Raw genomic sequence first — 21,338 nt, 5'->3', positions numbered from 1 at the left:
GGACAAAAAAAATAAAAACGCTGAAACCAACATGAACAACACAGGTTTCACCAATACTGGAAATTAAACTTCACTTTTACTGCAGTTCATTGAAAACATCCCAGAATTTTCATCCAGAGCCTCTTGGTCACCGCTGAGTTACTCCTGACTTCTCTGCAAGAAACACAAGATTTTCCAGAAAGAGCTTTTCTGGTGGCACCACGAGTCAAACGTGATTCTGTCCGAGTTGGAAAACAATTCTTTTAAATTTGACCCTTGTTTATTAAAGATGACACATTTTAAAGTCAGTGGCAGGTTGGGGGATCCTAAATGATGCCTGCTGGTGGAGATTTATTATTTTAATGTGCTGTCTGACAGAATAAATTTTAAGGACTCTGTGCATTTAGCTACTGAGAAATTACAGTTGTTAAAAAACAGAGACAAAGTTATTCCAGCGTGGTAGCATCGTGCAGAAACACAAGTCCCCAACAACATTTAAGATGATGGTTTCCAGATGGTTTCCAGATCCAAACAGATGGTTTCCTTTCGTCCAACCGCTGCTTAGGGCGAACCCTAAAACAATGTTGTAAAATCCTACGTAGAAATCAGAATAGGAACATACTCGTACAGAAACTGCGTTACATCATTTACAAAACACGTCAGTCTGAGCGGCGTCTTTTCCAATCATTTCATTGAATTATGTTCAGAGTCTGCAGAAAGAACGATTCGATGCTTCACAACATCACAGATCTGAGAGCAGCTTCAGCCCCAGTTGTAGAAGTAGATCTTCTGCCAGGTTGGGAGGTAATCCATCAGAGGACCTGAACAAACAGACAGCATCAGAATTAGTGTAAACTTTATCTGCTATAATACAGAAACGCTTAAACACTTGGAGCGAGGAAGCAGCAGAACTTACGCGCCACCAGTCCGACTCCTGGAATATGATCAGCCAGAAGTCTGAGCAGGAAGACGATCTTTTCCCTGCAAGTGCAGCAGAACAGAAAACACCACAAAGTACCATTTACAGTCAGTTGTTCATCATTAAAACCTCTTTCTTTGAGGAGTTCACACATTAGCTGATGCTTTTAAACATCATGGCTCAGTGGGTAGAGTGGCCGTCTTGCAACCGAAGGGTTGCCGGTTCGATCCTCGCCCCGTCGTGTTCGAGGTGTCCCTGAGCAAGACACCTAACCCCGAATTGCTCCTGGTGGGTTGTGGTTAGCGCCTTGCATGGCAGCTTCCGCCATCAGTGTGTGAATGTGTGTGTGAATGGGTGAATGTGATGTATCATGTAAAGTGCTTTGGGTACCTTGCAGGTATAGTAAAGCGCTCTATAAATACAGACCATTTACCATCATCCTAAATAATTTCCTCCAGGATGAATAAAGATCTGAACTACGTCTGTCGGGTTCAGGTGGTGGTTTTGTGTAGTCAGTTCTGTCAGGTGTTTTCTGGTCTAACTGGTCATTGTGTCTGTGTGGTTGTTCTCTGTCTTTTAAATCACATTTTTCTCATGGTCGCTTTGTGTCTCTGCGGCCATGTTATGTCTTTCTGGAGTTGTTTTACGTTGCTCCCTTGTCCATTTTATGTCTTTCTGTTGTCTTCCCTCCCTCTTTATCTCTCATCCTATCTTAGGTGTTTACGTCCCCCCGAATTACTGTGTCTGTGTCCTTGTGCTCATTTTCGTCGTTTATTTCTTTTTTTTTTTGCCTGCTGATACCTACTCAGAGTATTTGTCGTAGAAAGGCGATCTGAGGAGGTAGTACAGCAGCAGGAAGCTTCTCCTTCTCATCTCGGCTCGCTCCCATCCATTTTGAAATTTGGCGTCGCTGAGCACAGCAAAGCTAAAGAAAAGAAAAACCTCAAATTAATGGTGTTGGTTACTGGTACCCTAAGCAGACAGACACACAGCACACACTAACCCTAACACACACACCAGAAAGTGTGAGCTCATAAATGATGAACACTAAAAGTCTGACAGGTTTTATTGGTTTCTTTCCATCAGACAGTGGGATGTCTCAGTGGTGGAACTCATTAAACCCTCACAGAAAACAAACGACTTTGACTAGATTTAATCAAGTTCTTCTTTGTAGTCGCTGATCTACTTAGAAATCAGGTTCATGTAATAAGATTTAAAAGATACTTTTAAACACTTTGTGACAACATGAACCTGTTTCAGTCAGAAACTCCGAGAACGAGAAAAACTTTGTTATTGATGGTAGATTGATCAGAAAATGGCAAATGTATTGAATCTAATTCTAACCAGGCTGGAAGTGAATTCCTAACTCTGTTTTATTCTGAAAGTCAAACCTAAACAGCACCTCGCACAATCTCATCCAGAAATTTAAAAAAATCATGGAGGAAAAAAATCCAAAAATCCATCCTCACAGCTGAACGTTCTCCAAAAGCAGACCCTGAAATCGTGAAACAGTCCAAGAATTCATCTTTATATCCAACGGTAAAACAATGCTAACAGATCAGGTGTTATCAGGTGTTATGTAGTGCTGCCAGCTTAGTTTAATATTTCAGAATCTGATAATGAAGAGGAACTTAAAGTTGTTCACCTGGAGAGTTCGAGGATTCCTGAGACGAGCCACGGCTTCCAGGACTGTTTTCCACAGAGTCCGAGGCAGAGAACTGGAGGGACTAAATGAAGGAAAACAAACCAATCATCTCCTCTGCGACAAACTAGACTAAAATCATCAAATACAACCAGCTTCAACACACTGACTTTCGTCCCTTTTTAATAATTCTGGATGAGGTTTAGTTTCTGGATAGAGGTTAGGGTTAGAAAAAAAAAAGAGCATCTTAAAGTTCAGCAAACAGGAAGTCTGTCAGCAGTACGCCATCTAGAGGTCAGTTCTGTTAACGCAGGAAAACGTTGCAGTCCTCAGTCAGGGCAGAGCCCAGACTATTTATCATTTATCATACAGTCAGTGGAGTAGGGTCAGACCTCCTTCTCCTTATCAGACTTTAAATGTCATCGTTACTCACAGGTTTAAAAAATGTTTTATTAAAACAGTAATAACACATTTGATGACCCTGTCAGAAGCATCGTCACATTTTCATCTTTCTGACAGTCCTTAACAAATCTGTCAGCAAAAATAACCAATAAGTAAAAATACATGTAAAAAATATAAACTGTCTTCACCAGATCCTGTAAAAATATGAAAACTGCCTTTCAAGTGAAAAGTCAGGACTGAAAATACAACAGAAAACAAAAACAGTGAACAGAGCAGAGTAGCAGGGTGTTGGACAAACATTCAGAAAGGTGAAACAGAATAAAGTATTTAAATGTCTGTAGTGTGCAGAGTCGTCCTTTTTCAGGACCGTTAACATGTCAATTCTAGGATTAAAGAGAAAACATAGAGAGAGATCTAACTGCTGCTGCTACCTCACCAGTATTTCCAAACGTTAAGTCTTTTGATAGATCTATCTACGGCGGCGGCTGCTGAAGGATACGGTGCACGAGCGGCCGTCCGATGTAAATGGACTCAGCGATCGTCTCCTGAAGGCCCAGAGGAGTCGGTTTGCTGCTGAGTTTCTCCTTCCAGCTGCTCCTCGTCTTCTTCTGAGCTCCAAACAGCCGGGTCTGGAGGGACGGAGCTGGAGGAGGAAATAAAGTGGAGGTTTAGAAGGTCTGCAGGTTTTAGGCTTTTTTCATGTGGCTGCAGATTAAATTCTTATAAAGAATCAGCTGCTGCTATTTAACCTGACGTGGCGTCGCTTTTCTCTGTTAGCATCGCTCTTTATAGTTTCTTTATATTTAAATAGCTTCAGCTGTTTTTTTTGGTAAATAAACCAACAGACAGCTGCTAATTAACAGCAGCTATCCTAGTTTTAGGGTTAGACGACGTTAGAGGACACTTTCTGTCTCAGTTCTGTTAGATTTAAACTCTGGGTTCTTTATTCAAACAAGCAGTAAATGGAAAGTTAGGATTATTTACTACTTATTAGGAGTTTAACCTTCACAAACTGAAGTAATGTATTTGAACACACTCCAAATAAATATTAATATTAGAGACAAACTGTTAACTTATGGATAATAAAATACTTTATTTTCCCTAATTTTTAATGAATTATTGATAGTTTACACTTCTTTCAATGCATTTTAAGGTATTTAAAGAAAAATTCTTCTTCAAACTAAAAATGACGTTTATTTTCAGATTCTTATTTTCTCTGCCACTCAGTGTTTGGAGTTCATTTATTAAGGCAGACAGACAGAAGAACCGTGGAGCTAAAACACTTTAATATTTATTTATTGAAAGTCTGAACCATGTCATTAGAAATTATTTTTAGTGTTTCATGAGTTTATTCGCAAAAGATGTAAAAGTTTCTGTGGGACTTAAATTAGCTTCAGCAGAAATCAGGGAATCCCAAAGTTACCGTAATAGATCTTGTCTCTGTAGTTTATAGTCAGAAACCGACTAAAAGCTCGTTAATCTGAGACTAACGAGGTTTAAAATAATTAATTTATTTAACAGCTGTTCAAACCCACAGTCCAGCAGTTTTATGTTGCTTAGCCAAACTTTTCTAGTTTTGATTATTTCTCTTTTTCGTGCATTTGGAATCATCTAAAGTTGGACTGGGATGTGGAGAAATGTTCCTCTTTCTCTGACAGACCAGTTTTAAAGGCTTTTGGTGCCTGTGGTGCCTTTGTGTTCATTTTATTTGAGAGATTAATCCTGTTGTTATCCTAATTATCTTGTGCTTCTAGTATTTTATTCTTATTTTTAGTTTTTCTCCGGTTTCCTACTATTTTCAGACTACTGTCTGATGACATCTACAGGATTTGGGTAAACACAGGTTGTTTATTTTAAACGTGTGCATAAATAAAGTTGATTTGAATCTTTAAATGTGTAGAAATAACTTCAGAGTAAATGGAGAGAAGCAGCAGATTGTTCTGACATGAAGGATCCTGATATCTGACTAATCTGTTCCTCAGGTGTTCTTATAAAGCCAGATGTCAGCCAGCATCACGACGGTTTTCTTACTTAACGCCGTCACAAACCTCAGAGGATCTCGTATTTCAGGACGTTTGAAGTCTTACCGCTGCCCAGAGGCCGAATGACTCGTCCTGACCTCTGGCCCACAAAGTAGAGATCCTCCTGCTGCTCCATGCCGGCTTCATCTGTGGAGAAAAAACATCTCATTCAGATATTCTACCTCTATGGGGCATCTTTAAAACATTTCTTTCAGATATTCTACCTCTATGGAGCATCTTCTAAAGAGCAGGAAGTGTTTGTTTGGGCTGAAGCAGCCTTAACCCTGACCCTAATGTGTTGCTTTGGGTGGTAAATAATGATAATAAATAATAATTCATTAAATAATAATTCATTAACATTCACTCCCTGGAAGTCTGATCAGCACTGAGTAAAAACCAGGAGTCTAGAACTTATCTGACTGAATTTATCCACTGATCCATTATTTCTTAACATCTGATAAACAAAATATCTGATGAGAAAATGAAACCCAACTAACCACACAGCTGTAAAAGTTTAATTGCTCTTTTTATTTATATTTTCCATAACTTTGGTGCTGCTGGTTTTCCTTTGGATAAAACCTGAAAGTCCACTCTGGAAGAAAAACCCTGACTGGAGTTGTGATGAGAAAGGAGGTTGATGAGAGAGAACCAAAACTGAAACCAGAACAAGAATCAGTAAACAGATCCTCAAACGCTTCCAAAGGTCAGTTCTTCTTCATTCTCCTGCAGCTTTAATTAATAGTTAACAGTCTCTGTCACACTCAGACCAACTGTTTGGAGAAATCCCTTCTTTCTAACATGTAGAATCAGTCTGAAGTGGAGCGTTGAACTCTTCAGCAGCTCTGAGTTCTGAAGCCTGAATGCTAACTGCTAATATTAGCACAATAATCAAAAAACAAAAGAAAACAAAATGAAAAGCAGCTCTTCTCCATTAAAGTTGAACATTTTAGACTGTTCTGTGCACAGAAAGCTGGCAGCAGAAAACAGACCTCCACAGTCTGCTCCTCGGTCCAGAGGGACGATGGGAGGGGAAGTCTGGACGCCAGATTTATACCACAGAAGAAGAATGAGGCGAAACACTGCCCTGGAACAGCAGACAGGGAATCTTATTATTATTAATCAGCATTGATATTACGGTATTAATAATATTAATAATATAAAATTATTATTAATATTACGGTACTACAAGAAGCAACAGACGTAAACACATAAATGGTATTTGTGTTAACGCCATTAGAAACACATTATTATTAACACGTCTATTAGAAACTATTTACTGTAAATTAAAGACGTTCATAGGATCCAGCCCCCCCGCGACCCTAATGAGGATAAAGCGGTGTATAGAATGGATGAATGGATAAAGACATTCAACATGTGAAGGTTTCATTAAATACTGAAACCAGAAACAAATCAAACAAGAAAAGTCTGATCCAACCATGAAATAAGATCTAAAACCCTCATTTTAAAACGGATTAGTCACTGCCACAGGAAAATAAACACTACTGTTTAACTACTTCTTTATGGTGAAGGGAGGAAGGAAGGAAGGAAGGAAGGAAGGAAGGAAGGAAGGAAGGAAGGAAGGAAGGAAGGAAGGAAGGAAGGAAGAAATGAAGGAAGGAAGGGAGGAAGGGAGGAAGGAAGGAAGGGAGGAAGGGAGGAAGGAAGGAAGGAAGGAAGGAAGGAAGGAAGGGAGGAAGGAAGGGAGGAAGGAAGGAAGAAATGAAGGAAGGAAGGAAGGAAGGAAGGAAGGAAGGAAGGAAGGAAGGAAGGGAGGGAGGAAGGAAGGAAGGAAGGAAGGAAGGAAGGAAGGAAGGAAGGAAGGAAGGAAGGAAGGGAGGAAGGAAGGAAGGAAGGAAGGAAGGAAGAAATGAAGGAAGGAAGGAAGGAAGGAAGGGAGGAAGGAAGGAAGGAAGGGAGGAAGGAAGGAAGGAAGGAAGGAAGGAAAGGCATACTTGAATATCTGGATGAGTCCGATCACCAGCCAGCGGCCGACTTCCCCCCACAGCTTACAGGCTCCCATCTCCAGGAAAACCTCCACGTACTCCAGGACAGAAAGCCACGTCAGCAGCCTCTGCTGGGACACAGACTGAGCACAACAGGGTTAGGATATAAGGACAACAGAGAACACAACAGGACAACAGAGAACACAACAGGACAACAGAGAACACAACAGGACAACAGAGAACACAACAGGACAACAGAGAACACACTGCAGAGAACTAAATGCTGCAAAGGAAACAGTAATTGTCTCTAAATCGATATCTATCTATATCTTAGTTGATGCACTGCAGAGTTCTAACCACAATGTTGGCATTAGTGAGGCTTAGTTCTATCATTTATAATACTGGCGTTTTGCATGATTTCTGGAGGCTTTAATCCCTGATGTGCTGCTGGTTCAGGTGTAGTCATGCTTTAAGTCAGTGTTTGCTGGTGTTGTGTTGCTTTTTGTTGGAAGGATCTTCGGCCCAGAGATGGCTGTCTGAGATGTTCAGAGCTCATCTATGTAGTCTCCACTTGTCTGAACAGTTTATCTTGTTCATGTTGTTGGGATCTTACGGATTTTTTGAATTTGTTGTCCCTAATGTCTAATCTGAAATCCTTTAGGTTTAGTCTCTTATTGATGTCCTGTGCTGCTTAATGACTGTTTGGATTTTAGGTCCTCATCTGGATGATGTCTTCATGTTGGCAAACAATTCATTTTTATTTAGATTTAAGCCAAACTACTGGAACAGGGCTCCAAGTTCTCTGACAAATAGAAGAATAATTAGGATGTCTCAGACTTGTGCAGTTACACTCCTTCACTACAAAAATGCTTTTATAGTGATAACAGTGTTCTGTTGGCTTTCTGTTATCTATTAAATGAAGAACATTTCTATCAACCTTCAGTCTGACAGAAAGCTTCAATAAATCAGGAAAACTAAAATCTCATCTTCTAAACACAGCAACCATCAGTGTTTGTGTCAAAGGGTTTCATTTAGCAGAAATTCAAGAGGCTGAGTTAAAAGAACAGATTTTATTAATAACAGGGTTATATCCATATTATATTATTAACAGGGTTATATATATTATAGAGCAGCAGAACTCACCACAGGGAGGGAACATCTCAGTCCTTTACGCAGGATGCTGTCATTAAACAGCACCAGGAGGTTGGAGGCAGAATACACTGAAAAACACACAGTATCAGAGTATTTTAACACTACTTATACTACTACTACTACTTATACTGTACATTTGTAAATCCTGATGTGGAAACAAGGACAGAAGACAACAGAGCTGCTGGTTGTCGGTATGAGAACTGAAACTCACAACATTCATTAGTTTGTTCATCGATAATTTATAAAGATTTTTAGAGTCTCAAATACAAAAGTATTTAATGTTCAATGAGCAACACTCACATCTGAGAATCTGGGCCTACATTTAGTAAATACATTATTAATTCATAATGAAAATAATTGATTAATATCTGTCGTTTGACTAATTAATAGTTTCAGGTAAACTCCACACTATCACTACTTCAGATCAATAACTAATGTTTGAGTGTGTCGTTACATCATTCCAATCACATTAGTCCTGGAACAACTGAAACTAACTAAAAAAAAGTGAAACATACAGACCATTATTTCCAAAAGCTCAAGTTAACTGAAAAAAACTGCTTTGTTTTGTCTGAACACTGAAAAAGATTCGAACCCTGGATGGTTCCAATCATAAAAAAAACAGAAAACCAGCAGATATTCTCATTTAAAAGCTTTTAATGCAGATTTTTTAGTTTAAAATGACATAAAAAGGAGTCTTCACTTACCGAGCTCAGATAGCTCATGGGAATCTGCAAATCGTCCTGCAAAATAAAGTCACAACATGTGGTTATTATGGGCTGTCAACGTTAGAGCAATTCAATGTAGCAGAAGGGACTGAAGGTAAAATACACAACATGAGTGAGAACAGTCCTGAGTTAAAGTATTTAAACCTAAAATGATTCTGGATTGTACCACATCTCAATAACTGGACTGTTTCTAAGCTGAACAGTTGAGTTTTATTTTTAGTATTTCTTCTTTCAAACAATCAAAAACAAACACTTTATAAAGACAATAATAAATGCAGGCTCCAAAATCAGAAAGTTGATGCAACAAAAGCAAACACACCAGAGAGGAACCCTGGAATCATTGAATTAACCGAGTATAACTGATTTCTGATCAGTCTGACTGCATAAAGACAGACAGAAAATGAGCTGGGAACATCAGAATTGTCTGCATGTCTCCATCAAAGATCCTCACGGAGAAAAAACTTCCACAAGAGCTGAATATTCTGATCAGGAACCAACTAAAGACGAGTGAAACTCACAGCAGCAGTAAGCAGGAGGTCGAGAACATCCCATAATACCACTAATCTGAGCTGCCGTAGATTCTATAATGACACTACGGACAATGTACTACTTTCACAATCCAGCTCTGAAAAACATCTGAAGACGGGGTTAATCTCTGATCAGATGAAGATGAACTAGTTTATGCTCAGATGGAGTCCAGGAACCGACGATGATGATAACAATAATAACAATAATTATTATTATTATTACTGATGACTACCACAGTGAAGAACAGGAGATGATTTGGGGCTGATGAGTGCAAAACAATGTTGAGGAGACCAGAATGAATTCCTGCGGATTCTAAAACAGCAGCTGATAGGATGAATTCCAGAAGATCCGCAGAACGGAAATATTCCAACAAAAAGGGAGAACTATGACCTGGACAGGTATGTCACCTGAGAGCTGAAAACCTTCGGGGCATTTTAAAGAGAAATATAGAGCTCCTAAGGGCCCCTCAGAGATAAAGTTTTTCTGATTCTAACAGTAACACAACCCTCCAGCAAAACACAGCTGACAAAACGTCTCTGAAGTTTAGGTGGAAAAAAACAAGAAATGTGCTCAACTCTAGAATCCTCCAAGCTGAGGACTATCACTATTATCATTATTATTATTGTTATTATTATTATTATGATTACTACATCCGTCATTAAAAGTAAGGCAGACATGCAACGCATTGAAAACATTTAAAAAACTAAATGTGAGTAATAAAAGTCTTAAGTTTTGTTGCATTTTGCTGTGGTTTATTACAATAAATCTAAACTGTTAGTTGTTAATTTGACAGTGCAGAAGTAATTACTGTAAGGTTATACCATCCTAATCATATAAGTGATATTAAAATTTTATATTATTAAACATGAAACTTATCTCTGATCTAAAACAACAAGCAGTTCAGCTGCAGCAGTTAGAACTGAAATGAGCTTTGATTGATTTTTAACGTTTTACTGGGTTAGGGACGGACTTACCTGCCACCGAGTAGGACAGGGTCCTCACTGTGGTCTCCACATGTGCTGTAGGGTTAGGAGTTATTGTTACGGGAAGAGTTAGGATTCCTTACCTGCAACCAGGTAGGACAGGGTCCTCACCGTGTTCTCCAGATGTGCAGCAGCAGTTGGATTCTTCTTCACATATTCCGTGTATCGCTGATAAACTCCATTTATTCTGTCCAGGTACTCTTTAATGTGAGACATTTCAGCTTCTGCTCGCACATAAACTCTTCATTTATCCTCTGTGCGCCAAATAAATCCGCTATTAGGAGGAATTACTTTCTTTACAACTCACTAATTGCTGTTTGAAACTTCCGCTTGGTTGAACCGACGGTCATTTGCGTCCCCCGACTCTCAGAGCTGCAACACTTTGGTTCCGCCTGTAAGCATTAAATCCCGGGTTCTTCTTCCGGACACGTTATTGTTGCATCAGCATCCACCATCCAGACCTGAGGCCATGTCGACCCCAGCAGAGCCAGGTACACCTAATAATGTTTGTTTTCTATCATGCAGGCTCCTCTGGTGGAAACCCGAAAAGCAGCTGAGACTAGAAGCGTTTTTAGGAGCTGTCAGAGCCAACAGGCTAACGGTAGCTTCATTAGCTAAATGGTGGTAACCCTGCAGCTGCTAACCCTAATAACCGGCTATTTAATGTAACCCTAACGTGACAGTAAAACCATTTTAAAAATATTAATTAAGCTGTTTAAACTAGAGCTGTCAGAGCTAACAGGCTAACGGTAGCTATTTTAGCTTCTGAGCTAACCTGTCAGTAAAAAAAAAAAAAAAACATTTAAAAACTATCAGTTAAACTATTTAAACTAAAGCCGCTAACCTGTCAATGAATCCATTTAAAAACCATTAATTAAACTAATTACGAGCGTAATGTGTCGGAAAAGACACTCAGGTCAACAAATAAGATCCAGCAGCTTCTCCTTTCATTCCTGCACATTTATTCAGAAAGCAGCCTTTTGAAACTAAATTTAAAATGTTATAATTGCTAGTAAAGTGTTATAATTATTAGTAGATTGTTTAATGTGTTATAATTATTAGTAAAGTATTATAATTGTTATTAGTAAACTGTTGATTGTGCAGCAGAAACTCCTGTTTGATTAAAATTCAGCTCGTGTCTCTTCTGTAACACCATGAAAGAATTAAATATATGATAATATTAAATATAATAGGTAGCCTTAAATGCAGACATGTATTTATATTTATTCATATTTCTTCCGTTTCTCTAGATTGTATTAACTGTAATATTAAAATTACTCGGGTAAATTTATATGTTAAATAATACTGAAGGTCCTAAACCTGATGTCTGTAGCTGCTATTAGATACATTTCTGCTCTTACCTCTCTTCTGGAAATGACTTTGGTTTAACAGCTATTGTTTTAAATGAAACCATGGAGAGTTTTCTTCATCCCTTTATAACGGTTTCTTTCACATCTGGAAAGATGTTAATTAATTAATTTACTGTATTCACATCCAGGGAACATAAAAAATCAATGCAATCCTTTGGAGGAGAAGTTGGATTTTGTTAAACTTATTTAATTTTTTAATAGTTTTTTACTTTCGGTTTTGCTGAATTGTTGCTTCAGCCAATGATCCGTTTGCTTTATTTAACATTTTGAAAACAACTATATGTAGACATTAATAAATCCTTAGCTTATATAGATTAGACATAAATTACACAAAATAGAATGGACAACATAAAATATATATGTGGAAAAAACACCAATTATATATGTGTTATTTTACTGAATTTGTTTGTATTATAGATGAAGATTCTTCTTTAGTTTAAAAATATAAAGATGAATTTAAACAGCTTTTCAGATTCCAACTGTGATAATATTTCTGCTGAATTAATATTTCATTGGTGGATAATGCATTTTATGGAATTAATGAAACCCTGCTATTAACTACAACTGTGTTTATAATTTTAATTTGCTTGTAAAATAAAAACCGTTGATTTTATTTCATCGCTGAAGATCAGGAGGTAAAAGTGGTTTCTTTTCTTTTTTTTACCTCCATCTCTTCCTGCTGCTGTTTATCTCCTTTAAGGCTTTATTTTTAGTTCGACAAACTTTCTTTCACTTTTAGTCTGAGGATGGAGAATCTCATCAGTTTCTGTCTGACTCTTTGTGTTTCTGGAAATTTAATTTAGTCCATTTCAGTTTCACTCTTAGTGGTCCTCTGGTCTGTTAATCAAAGTCTGCTTTATTGTCGGTTCTGCTACATGCGTACACATACAGACAACTGAAATTGCATTTCTGTCTAACCCTACAACGTGAAGTACTGTCAACATAAGAGAAAACAAAAGACAACAACATCCTAATCTACAAAAGGCATAAAAGACAATAGAGTTCATTAATGAATTAATGGAGAGGCTTTTCTGTCTGCATGGAGAGAAAAATCATCCTTTGTTGCTTGTTCTTAACATTTCAGAACTTTATACATTTGTTCACTTTCTGCTTTGAATTTTAGTTTTTTGTCCGTGTTTCATGTCACATTTTAGTCTTTTTTTCTTTTTTTTTTACTTGTCTGTGTGTCTCTGATGTTTGCATCTAACCAGAGGTCGTTTTTCCACAATCTATTTAACCCGAGTTATTCAGGAACACCAACAGGACAACAACCAGAAGGATTACACTTTTATGTCGCATAATCTGAAGGATTTCTGTTCGGTTTTAACCCTCTAAACCCCATAATCTTTTCACATTTTTACTCAGTATGGGTTAATTTTTGACTGGAATATAAAATCATGGAAACAGAACAACCATGGAGAGAATTCAGAAATGTCTTATAAGAGTATAAATCATAAAAAAATGAGAACTAAAAGTTACATTTCTCTGATTATTTATTTTACTACAAATATAAAATCAGGATTTAACTTGTACAACACTTTTATCTAAGCACATGCAAGTGTTTCTAGGAATTAAAACAGTGACTGAATATTGGTATTTAACTATCTATATTTCTATATTCAGTGCTTTTTATCTGCATAACTCTGTAGAGACGTTCCACCATGCTGAATGGATCTTCAGCACGTTTCTGAGCGTTTATTCTATGGAACAGGCGTTTCTGGTTCTGAGTTTCTGTCATCTCTCTGCAGTTCATCTGAAAGCTGTCAGAGTTTTAATCAGCTGATTGTTGGTCGGGGCGGAGTTCTGATGAGGAAGATTTAAACTTTACAGGATCCAGTACGAACACTGAACTTTGTGGAAAACCTTTGAACGAGTAGAAAAAGCAAGTTTTGATAATTTATTACAGTTTTAATCTTCGTCTTTGTTCTTTTTCCCAACAGACCAGTCTGCTCCATATGAGGAGCTCCAGGACTGGACTGTCTGACTCTCTTTTCTGTTGTTAAAGTCTGTAGCTCTGGAAACGCTGTGATTTTGGTGATTTTTCTAAAAGATAGCAGCTTTATAAACCCACCGCCGGGTTCTGGGGTTCAGAGGGTTCAGAGGGTTCCTGTGATTTCTGTTGTAGATGATGAGATGTTTAGATGTGAGAAAGTTTACTGACTTTCAGTTCCTGGCTGTGAGCATGTCGCCCTCCTTTCATCCCTCCGTCTAGCCGACTGCTACTGTTGTTGTTTTCTGCAGCTGTTGTTGTTTTCTGCGGCTGTTGTTGTTTTCTGCTGTTGTTGGTGTTTTCTGCGGCTGTTGGTGTTTTCTGCTGTTGTTGGTGTTTCTGCGGCTGTTGGTGTTTTCTGCGACTGTTGGTGTTTTCTGCGACTGTTGGTGTTTTCTGCTACTGTTGTTTTCTGCGGCTGTTGTTGTTTCTGCTACTGTTGGTGTTTTCTGCGGCTGTTGTTGTTTCTGCTGTTGTTGGTGTTTTCTGCGACTGTTGGTGTTTTCTGCGACTGTTGGTGTTTTCTGCGGCTGTTGTTGTTTCTGCTGTTGTTGGTGTTTTCTGCGGCTGTTGGTGTTTTCTGCTGTTGTTGGTGTTTTCTTGCTCCGCTGTTGGTGTTTCTGCGGCTGTTGTTGTTTTCTGCTGTTGTTGGTGTTTTCTGCGGCTGTTGGTGTTTCTGCGACTGTTGGTGTTTTCTGCTACTGTTGTTGTTTTCTGCGGCTGTTGTTGTTTCTGCTACTGTTATTGTTTTCTGCTACTGTTATTGTTTTCTGCTGTTGTTGGTGTTTTCTGCGGCTGTTGTTGTTTTCTGCGGCTGTTGTTGTTTTCTGCGGTTGTTGGTGTTTTCTGCAGCTGTTGTTGGTGTTTTCTGTGGCTCTTGTTGGTGTTTTCTGCGACTGTTGGTGTTTTCTGCGACTGTTGGTGTTTTCTGCGGCTGTTGTTGTTTTCTGCGGCTGTTGGTGTTTTCTGTGGCTCTTGTTGGTGTTTTCTGCGGCTCTTGTTGGTGTTTTCTGTGACTGTTGGTGTTTTCTGCTACTGTTGTTGTTTTCTGCGGCTGTTGTTGCTGTTTTCTGCGGCTGTTGTTGGTGTTTTCTGCGGTTGTTTTCTGCGGCTGTTGTTGTTGTTCTCTGCTGTTGGTGTTTTCTGCGGCTGTTGGTGTTTTCTGCGGCTGTTGGTGTTGTTTTCTGCTGTTGTTGGTGTTTTCTGCGGCTGTTGTTTTCTGCTACTGTTGTTGTTGTTTTCTGCAGCTGTTGTTGTTTTCTGCGGCTGTTGTTGTTTTCTGCTACTGTTGTTGTTTTCTGCTGTTGTTGGTGTTTTCTGCGGCTGTTGTTGTTTTCTGCGGTTGTTGTTGTTTTCTGCGGCTGTTGTTGGTGTTTTCTGTGGCTCTTGTTGGTGTTTTCTGCGACTGTTGTTGTTTTCTGCGGCTGTTGTTGTTTTCTGCGGCTGTTGGTGTTTTCTGTGGCTCTTGTTGGTGTTTTCTGCGGCTCTTGTTGGTGTTTTCTGCGACTGTTGGTGTTTTCTGCGACTGTTGGTGTTTTCTGCTACTGTTGTTGTTTTCTGCGGCTGTTGTTGTTTTCTGCGGCTGTTGGTGTTTTCTGTGGCTCTTGTTGGTGTTTTCTGTGGCTCTTGTTGGTGTTTTCTGCAGCTCTTGTTGGTGTTTTCTGCGACTGTTGGTGTTTTCTGCTACTGTTGTTGTTTTCTGCGGCTGTTGTTGGTGTTTTCTGCGGCTGTTGTTGGTGTTTTCTGTGGTTGTTTTCTGCGGCTGTTGTTGTTGTTCTCTGCTGTTGGTGTTTTCTGCGGCTGTTGTGTTTTCTGCGGTTGTTGTTGTTTCTGCGGCTGTTGTTGGTGTTTTCTGTGGCTCTTGTTGGTGTTTTCTGCTACTGTTGTTGTTTTCTGCGGCTGTTGTTGTTTTCTGCGGCTGTTGTTGTTTTCTGCTGTTGTTGGTGTTTTCTGCGGCTCTTGTTGGTGTTTTCTGCGACTGTTGGTGTTTCTGCTACTGTTGTTGTTTTCTGCGGCTGTTGTTGTTTCTGCGGCTGTTGGTGTTTTCTGTGGCTCTTGTTGGTGTTTTCTGTGGCTCTTGTTGGTGTTTTCTGCGGCTCTTGTTGGTGTTTTCTGCGACTGTTGGTGTTTTCTGCGGCTGTTGTTGGTGTTTTCTGCGGCTGTTGTTGGTGTTTTCTGCGGCTGTTGTTGGTGTTCTCTGCTGTTGGTGTTCTCTGCTGTTGGTGTTTTCTGCGGCTGTTGGTGTTTTCTGCGGCTGTTGTTGTTTCTGCGGCTGTTGTTGGTGTTTTCTGCGGCTGTTGTTGGTGTTTTCTGCGGTTGTTTTCTGCGGCTGTTGTTGTTGTTTTCTGCGGCTGTTGTTGGTGTTTTCTGCGGCTGTTGTTGGTGTTCTCTGCTGTTGGTGTTTTCTGCGGCTGTTGGTGTTTTCTGCGGCTGTTGTTGTTTTCTGCGGCTGTTGTTGTTGTTTTCTGCGGCTGTTGTTGGTGTTTTCTGTGGTTGTTTTCTGCGGCTGTTGTTGTTGTTCTCTGCTGTTGGTGTTCTCTGCTGTTGGTGTTTTCTGCGGCTGTTGGTGTTTTCTGCGGCTGTTGTTGTTGTTTTCTGCGGCTGTTGTTGTTGTTTTCTGCGGCTGTTGTTGGTGTTTCTGCGGTTGTTTTCTGCGGCTGTTGTTGTTGTTTTCTGCGGCTGTTGTTGGTGTTTCTGCGGCTGTTGTTGGTGTTCTCTGCTGTTGGTGTTTTCTGCGGCTGTTGGTGTTTTCTGCGGCTGTTGTTGTTTTCTGCGGCTGTTGTTGGTGTTTTCTGCGGCTGTTGTTGGTGTTTTCTGTGGTTGTTTTCTGCGGCTGTTGTTGTTGTTCTCTGCTGTTGGTGTTTTCTGCGGCTGTTGGTGTTTTCTGCGGCTGTTGTTGTTTTCTGCGGCTGTTGTTGTTGTTTTCTGCGGCTGTTGTTGGTGTTTTCTGCGGTTGTTTTCTGCGGCTGTTGTTGTTGTTCTCTGCTGTTGGTGTTTTCTGCGGCTGTTGGTGTTGTTTTCTGCTGTTGTTGGTGTTTTCTGCGGCTGTTGTTTTCTGCAGCTGTTGTTGTTTTCTGCTACTGTTGTTGGTTGTTTTCTGCTACTGTTGTTCTTTTGTGCGGCTGTTGTTTTGTGCGGCTGTTGTTGTTTTCTGTTGTTGGTGTTTCTGCTGTTGGTGGTGTTTTCTGCGGCTGTTGGTGTTTTCTGCTGTTGGTGTTTTCTGCTGTGGTTGGTGTTTTCTGTTGTTGGTGTTTTCTGCGGCTGTTGGTGTTTTCTGCTGTTGTTGGTGTTTTCTGCTGTGGTTGGTGTTTTCTGTTGTTGGTGTTTTCTTGCTCTGCTGTTGGTGTTTTCTGCGGCTGTTGTTGTTTTCTGCGGCTGTTGTTTGTGCGGCTGTTGTTGTTTTCGGCTGTTGTTGTTTTCTGTTGTTGGTGTTTTCTGCTGTTGGTGGTGTTTTCTGCGGCTGTTGGTGTTTTCTGCTGTTGTTGGTGTTTTCTGCTGTGGTTGGTGTTTTCTGTTGTTGGTGTTTTCTGCTGTTGTTGGTGTTTTCTGCTGTTGTTGGTGTTTCTGCTGTGGTTGGTGTTTTCTGTTGTTGGTGTTTTCTTGCTCTGCTGTTGGTGTTTTGTGCGGCTGTTGGTGTTTTCTGTTGTTGGTGTTTTCTGCTGTTGGTGGTGTTTTCTGCGGCTGTTGGTGTTTTCTGCTGTTGTTGGTGTTTTCTGCTGTGGTTGGTGTTTTCTGTTGTTGGTGTTTTCTGCTGTTGGTGGTGTTTTCTGCGGCTGTTGGTGTTTTCTGCTGTTGTTGGTGTTTTCTGCTGTTGTTGGTGTTTTCTGCTGTTGTTGGTGTTTTCTGCTGTGGTTGGTGTTTTCTGTTGTTGGTGTTTTCTTGCTCTGCTGTTGGTGTTTTGTGCGGCTGTTGTTTTGTGCGGCTGTTGTTTGTGCGGCTGTTGTTGTTTTTGGCTGTTGTTGTTTTCTGCTGTTGTTGGTGTTTTCTGTGGCTCTTGTTGGTGTTTCTGCGGGTCTTGTTGGTGTTTTCTGCTGTTGTTGGTGTTTTCTGCTGTGGTTGGTGTTTTCTGTTGTTGGTGTTTTCTTGCTCTGCTGTTGGTGTTTTCTGCGGCTGTTGTTGTTTTGTGCGGCTGTTGTTGTTTTCGGCTGTTGTTGTTTTCTGCTGTTGTTGGTGTTTTCTGCGGCTCTTGTTGGTGTTTTCTGCGGCTCTTGTTGGTGTTTTCTGCGGGTCTTGTTGGTGTTTTCTGCGGCTCTTGTTGGTGTTTTCTGCTGCTGTTGGTGTTTTCTGCGGCTGTTGTTTTCTGCTACTGCTGTTGTTGTTTTCTGCTACTGTTGTTGTTGTTTTCTGCAGCTGTTGTTGTTTTCTGCTACTGTTGTTGGTGTTTTCTGCTACTGTTGTTCTTTTGTGCAGCTGTTGTTTTGTGCGGCTGTTGTTGTTTTCTGTTGTTGGTGTTTTCTGCTGTTGGTGGTGTTCTCTGCGGCTGTTGGTATTTTCTGCTGTTGTTGGTGTTTTCTGCTGTGGTTGGTGTTTTCTGTTGTTGGTGTTTTCTGCTGTTGGTGGTGTTTTCTGCGGCTGTTGGTGTTTTCTGCTGTTGTTGGTGTTTTCTGCTGTGGTTGGTGTTTTCTGTTGTTGGTGTTTTCTTGCTCTGCTGTTGGTGTTTTCTGCGGCTGTTGTTGTTTTGTGCGGCTGTTGTTGTTTTCGGCTGTTGTTGTTTTCTGCTGTTGTTGGTGTTTTCTGTGGCTCTTGTTGGTGTTTTCTGCGGGTCTTGTTGGTGTTTTCTGCGGCTGTTGGTGTTTTCTGCTGTTGTTGGTGTTTTCTGCTGTGGTTGGTGTTTTCTGTTGTTGGTGTTTCTGCTGTTGGTGGTGTTTTCTGCGGCTGTTGGTGTTTTCTGCTGTTGTTGGTGTTTTCTGCTGTTGTTGGTGTTTTCTGCTGTTGTTGGTGTTTTCTGCTGTTGTTGGTGTTTTCTGCTGTGGTTGGTGTTTTCTGTTGTTGGTGTTTTCTTGCTCTGCTGTTGGTGTTTTGTGCGGCTGTTGTTTTGTGCGGCTGTTGTTTTGTGCGGCTGTTGTTGTTTTGGCTGTTGTTGTTTTCTGCTGTTGTTGGTGTTTTCTGTGGCTCTTGTTGGTGTTTTCTGCGGGTCTTGTTGGTGTTTTCTGCTGTTGTTGGTGTTTTCTGCTGTGGTTGGTGTTTTCTGTTGTTGGTGTTTTCTTGCTCTGCTGTTGGTGTTTTCTGCGGCTGTTGTTGTTTTGTGCGGCTGTTGTTGTTTTCGGCTGTTGTTGTTTTCTGCTGTTGTTGGTGTTTTCTGCGGCTCTTGTTGGTGTTTTCTGCGGCTCTTGTTGGTGTTTTCTGCGGGTCTTGTTGGTGTTGTCTGCGGCTCTTGTTGGTGTTTTCTGCTGCTGTTGGTGTTTTCTGCGGCTGTTGTTTTCTGCTACTGCTGTTGTTGTTTTCTGCTACTGTTGTTGTTGTTTTCTGCAGCTGTTGTTGTTTTCTGCTACTGTTGTTGGTGTTTTCTGCTACTGTTGTTCTTTTGTGCAGCTGTTGTTTTGTGCGGCTGTTGTTGTTTTCTGTTGTTGGTGTTTTCTGCTGTTGGTGGTGTTCTCTGCGGCTGTTGGTATTTTCTGCTGTTGTTGGTGTTTTCTGCTGTGGTTGGTGTTTTCTGTTGTTGGTGTTTTCTGCTGTTGGTGGTGTTTTCTGCGGCTGTTGGTGTTTTCTGCTGTTGTTGGTGTTTTCTGCTGTGGTTGGTGTTTTCTGTTGTTGGTGTTTTCTTGCTCTGCTGTTGGTGTTTTCTGCGGCTGTTGTTGTTTTGTGCGGCTGTTGTTGTTTTCGGCTGTTGTTGTTTTCTGCTGTTGTTGGTGTTTTCTGTGGCTCTTGTTGGTGTTTTCTGCGGGTCTTGTTGGTGTTTTCTGCGGCTGTTGGTGTTTTCTGCGGCTCTTGTTGGTGTTTTCTGCGGCTCTTGTTGGTGTTTTCTGCGGCTGTTGTTGGTGTTTTCTGCGGCTGTTGTTGCTCTTTTCTGCGGCTCTTGTTGGTCTTTTCTGCTGCTGTTGGTGTTTTCTGCGGCTGTTGTTGGTGTTTTCTGCGGCTGCTGTTGGTGTTTTCTGCGGCTCTTGTTGGTGTTTTCTGCGGCTGTTGCTACCCTGTCGGTAATCCTCTGTGAACGTTTGCCCTCTTGTTTCTGCAGCCTTTGAGTTTGGCTCCTTGCTGCAGATCAATGAGGAGGCCGCGGCCCTCAACGACTACCTGTCCTCACGCAGCTACCTGTCCGGGTTCAGCCCCTCCCAGTCCGACCACAAAGCCTTTAAGCTGCTCCACAGACCCCCAGATCCACACCACGTGCACGCTCTGCGCTGGTACAGACACATGGCAGCCCTGCAGCAGGACCTCCACCCAGACAGCAGCAGTGAGTAGATGGATGGAGGCATGAACAGGACAGACGTGACAGATGCAGAGGGTTAGAGGTTAGTGGTTAGTGGTTAGAGGTTAGTGGTTTGTAGGGTTAGAGGTTAGAGGTTAGTGGTTAGAGGTTTGTAGGGTTAGAGGTTAGTGGTTAGGGTTAGAGGTTAGTGGTTTGTAGGGTTAGAGGTTAGAGGTTAGTGGTTAGAGGTTTGTAGGGTTAGAGGTTAGTGGTTAGTGGTTAGAGGTTAGTGGTTTGTAGGGTTAGAGGTTAGAGGTTAGTGGTTAGTGAGTAGAGGTTTCTGGTTAGAGGTTTGTAGGGTTAGTTATTAATGGTTAGTGGTTAAAGGTTAGAGGTTTGTAGGGTTAGAGGTTTGAGGTTAGTGGTTAAAGGTTAGAGGTTAGTAGGGTTAGTGGTTAGAGGTAGGGTTAGTGGTTAGAGATTAGAGGTTAGTGCTTAGTGAGTAGAGGTTTCTGGTTAGAGGTTTGTAGGGTTAGTGATTAGTGGTTAGTGATTAGATGTTAGAGGTTTGTAGGGTTAGTGGTTTGAGGTTAGAGGTTTGTGGTTAGTGGTTAGGGTTAGTGGTAGAGTTAGGATTAGGGGGTTAGTGGTATGGTAACTGCTTAACCGTTACTGGTCATGTTTGTGGTAGGGTTGGTGGTGAGTCATTAGCGGTTAGTGGTAGGGTTAGTAGTTAGCGGTTACTGATTAGTGGTAAGTTTAGAGGGTAAGAAACAGTCTGAGGCCCTGAAGCAGTGCTAGCAGCAGCTGTATCGTCTCTAACACACATGAACCCAGACCTTCTGCAGTTTGAGTTTTCTAGTCAGTCGTACTGTTAGGAGAGTCTGTTTATCAGTATTTAAACAGCCGCTGTTCAACCTGAACACATGCTGCTGCAGAGAGACGCTGACATAAACCCGTTTATAGACGTTAGAATCCGTTAACGTGTGAAAACTGGACATAGTTTCTAGCAGTGTTTTACTGCAGGTTTAGAAAAACATGTTGCTGATGGTGTGTGTGTGTTTGTGTGTTTATTCAACTTTTCCTGTGAAGTCTTTGATGTTCTTTACTGAACGTCCTTCAACTCTCTTTTCTGAAATGTGTCTGAAGACTGTGGGTACAAAAATATTAATAATAATATTAAAACTAGTAATATTAATCATAATATGTTAAAATTGGAAGGCAAAAATGCTAAATGTCAATAGTCATAAAAATATGAATTTAATAACAAATTAACAAGTAGCAATAAAAAGAGTAAGAGTGGAGAATATTTTACTACAGTCTGGGGCTGATGAA

At 40.7% G+C, this 21,338-nt stretch overlaps 2 protein-coding genes across 3 annotated transcripts in view; one reads left to right on the top strand and one right to left on the bottom strand.

The window, feature by feature from the left end:
• Positions 1-57: 57 nt before the first annotated feature.
• pex16 (peroxisomal biogenesis factor 16) lies at positions 58-10,668 on the bottom strand. Its single transcript, XM_022217130.2, has 11 exons — positions 10,378-10,668; positions 8,763-8,798; positions 8,050-8,126; positions 6,916-7,049; positions 5,953-6,047; positions 5,030-5,110; positions 3,442-3,585; positions 2,544-2,616; positions 1,704-1,823; positions 896-960; positions 58-800 (listed from the first exon to the last, which is right to left on the bottom strand). The coding sequence occupies exons 1-11, from the start codon at positions 10,508-10,510 to the stop codon at positions 742-744; spliced, it is 1,017 nt and encodes a 338-aa protein (XP_022072822.1). The 5' UTR covers positions 10,511-10,668; the 3' UTR covers positions 58-741.
• Positions 10,652-21,338, top strand: part of cars1 (cysteinyl-tRNA synthetase 1) — a 28,626-nt gene continuing 17,939 nt past the window's right edge. Inside the window, exons 1-2 of one of the 2 annotated variants that reach the window (XM_022217126.2) lie at positions 10,652-10,785; positions 19,830-20,048. In XM_022217126.2, coding sequence (XP_022072818.2) covers positions 10,764-10,785; positions 19,830-20,048 — 241 coding nt within the window. In that variant the 5' untranslated portion in view covers positions 10,652-10,763. The remainder of the gene's footprint in view (positions 10,786-19,829; positions 20,049-21,338) is intronic. The other variant, XM_022217127.2, reaches the window with a different exon arrangement.

Source organism: Acanthochromis polyacanthus, chromosome 2, assembly GCF_021347895.1.
Source record: "Acanthochromis polyacanthus isolate Apoly-LR-REF ecotype Palm Island chromosome 2, KAUST_Apoly_ChrSc, whole genome shotgun sequence".
NCBI classification, from domain to species: domain Eukaryota; kingdom Metazoa; phylum Chordata; class Actinopteri; family Pomacentridae; genus Acanthochromis; species Acanthochromis polyacanthus.
This window is presented reverse-complemented; position numbering and strand designations above follow the sequence as displayed.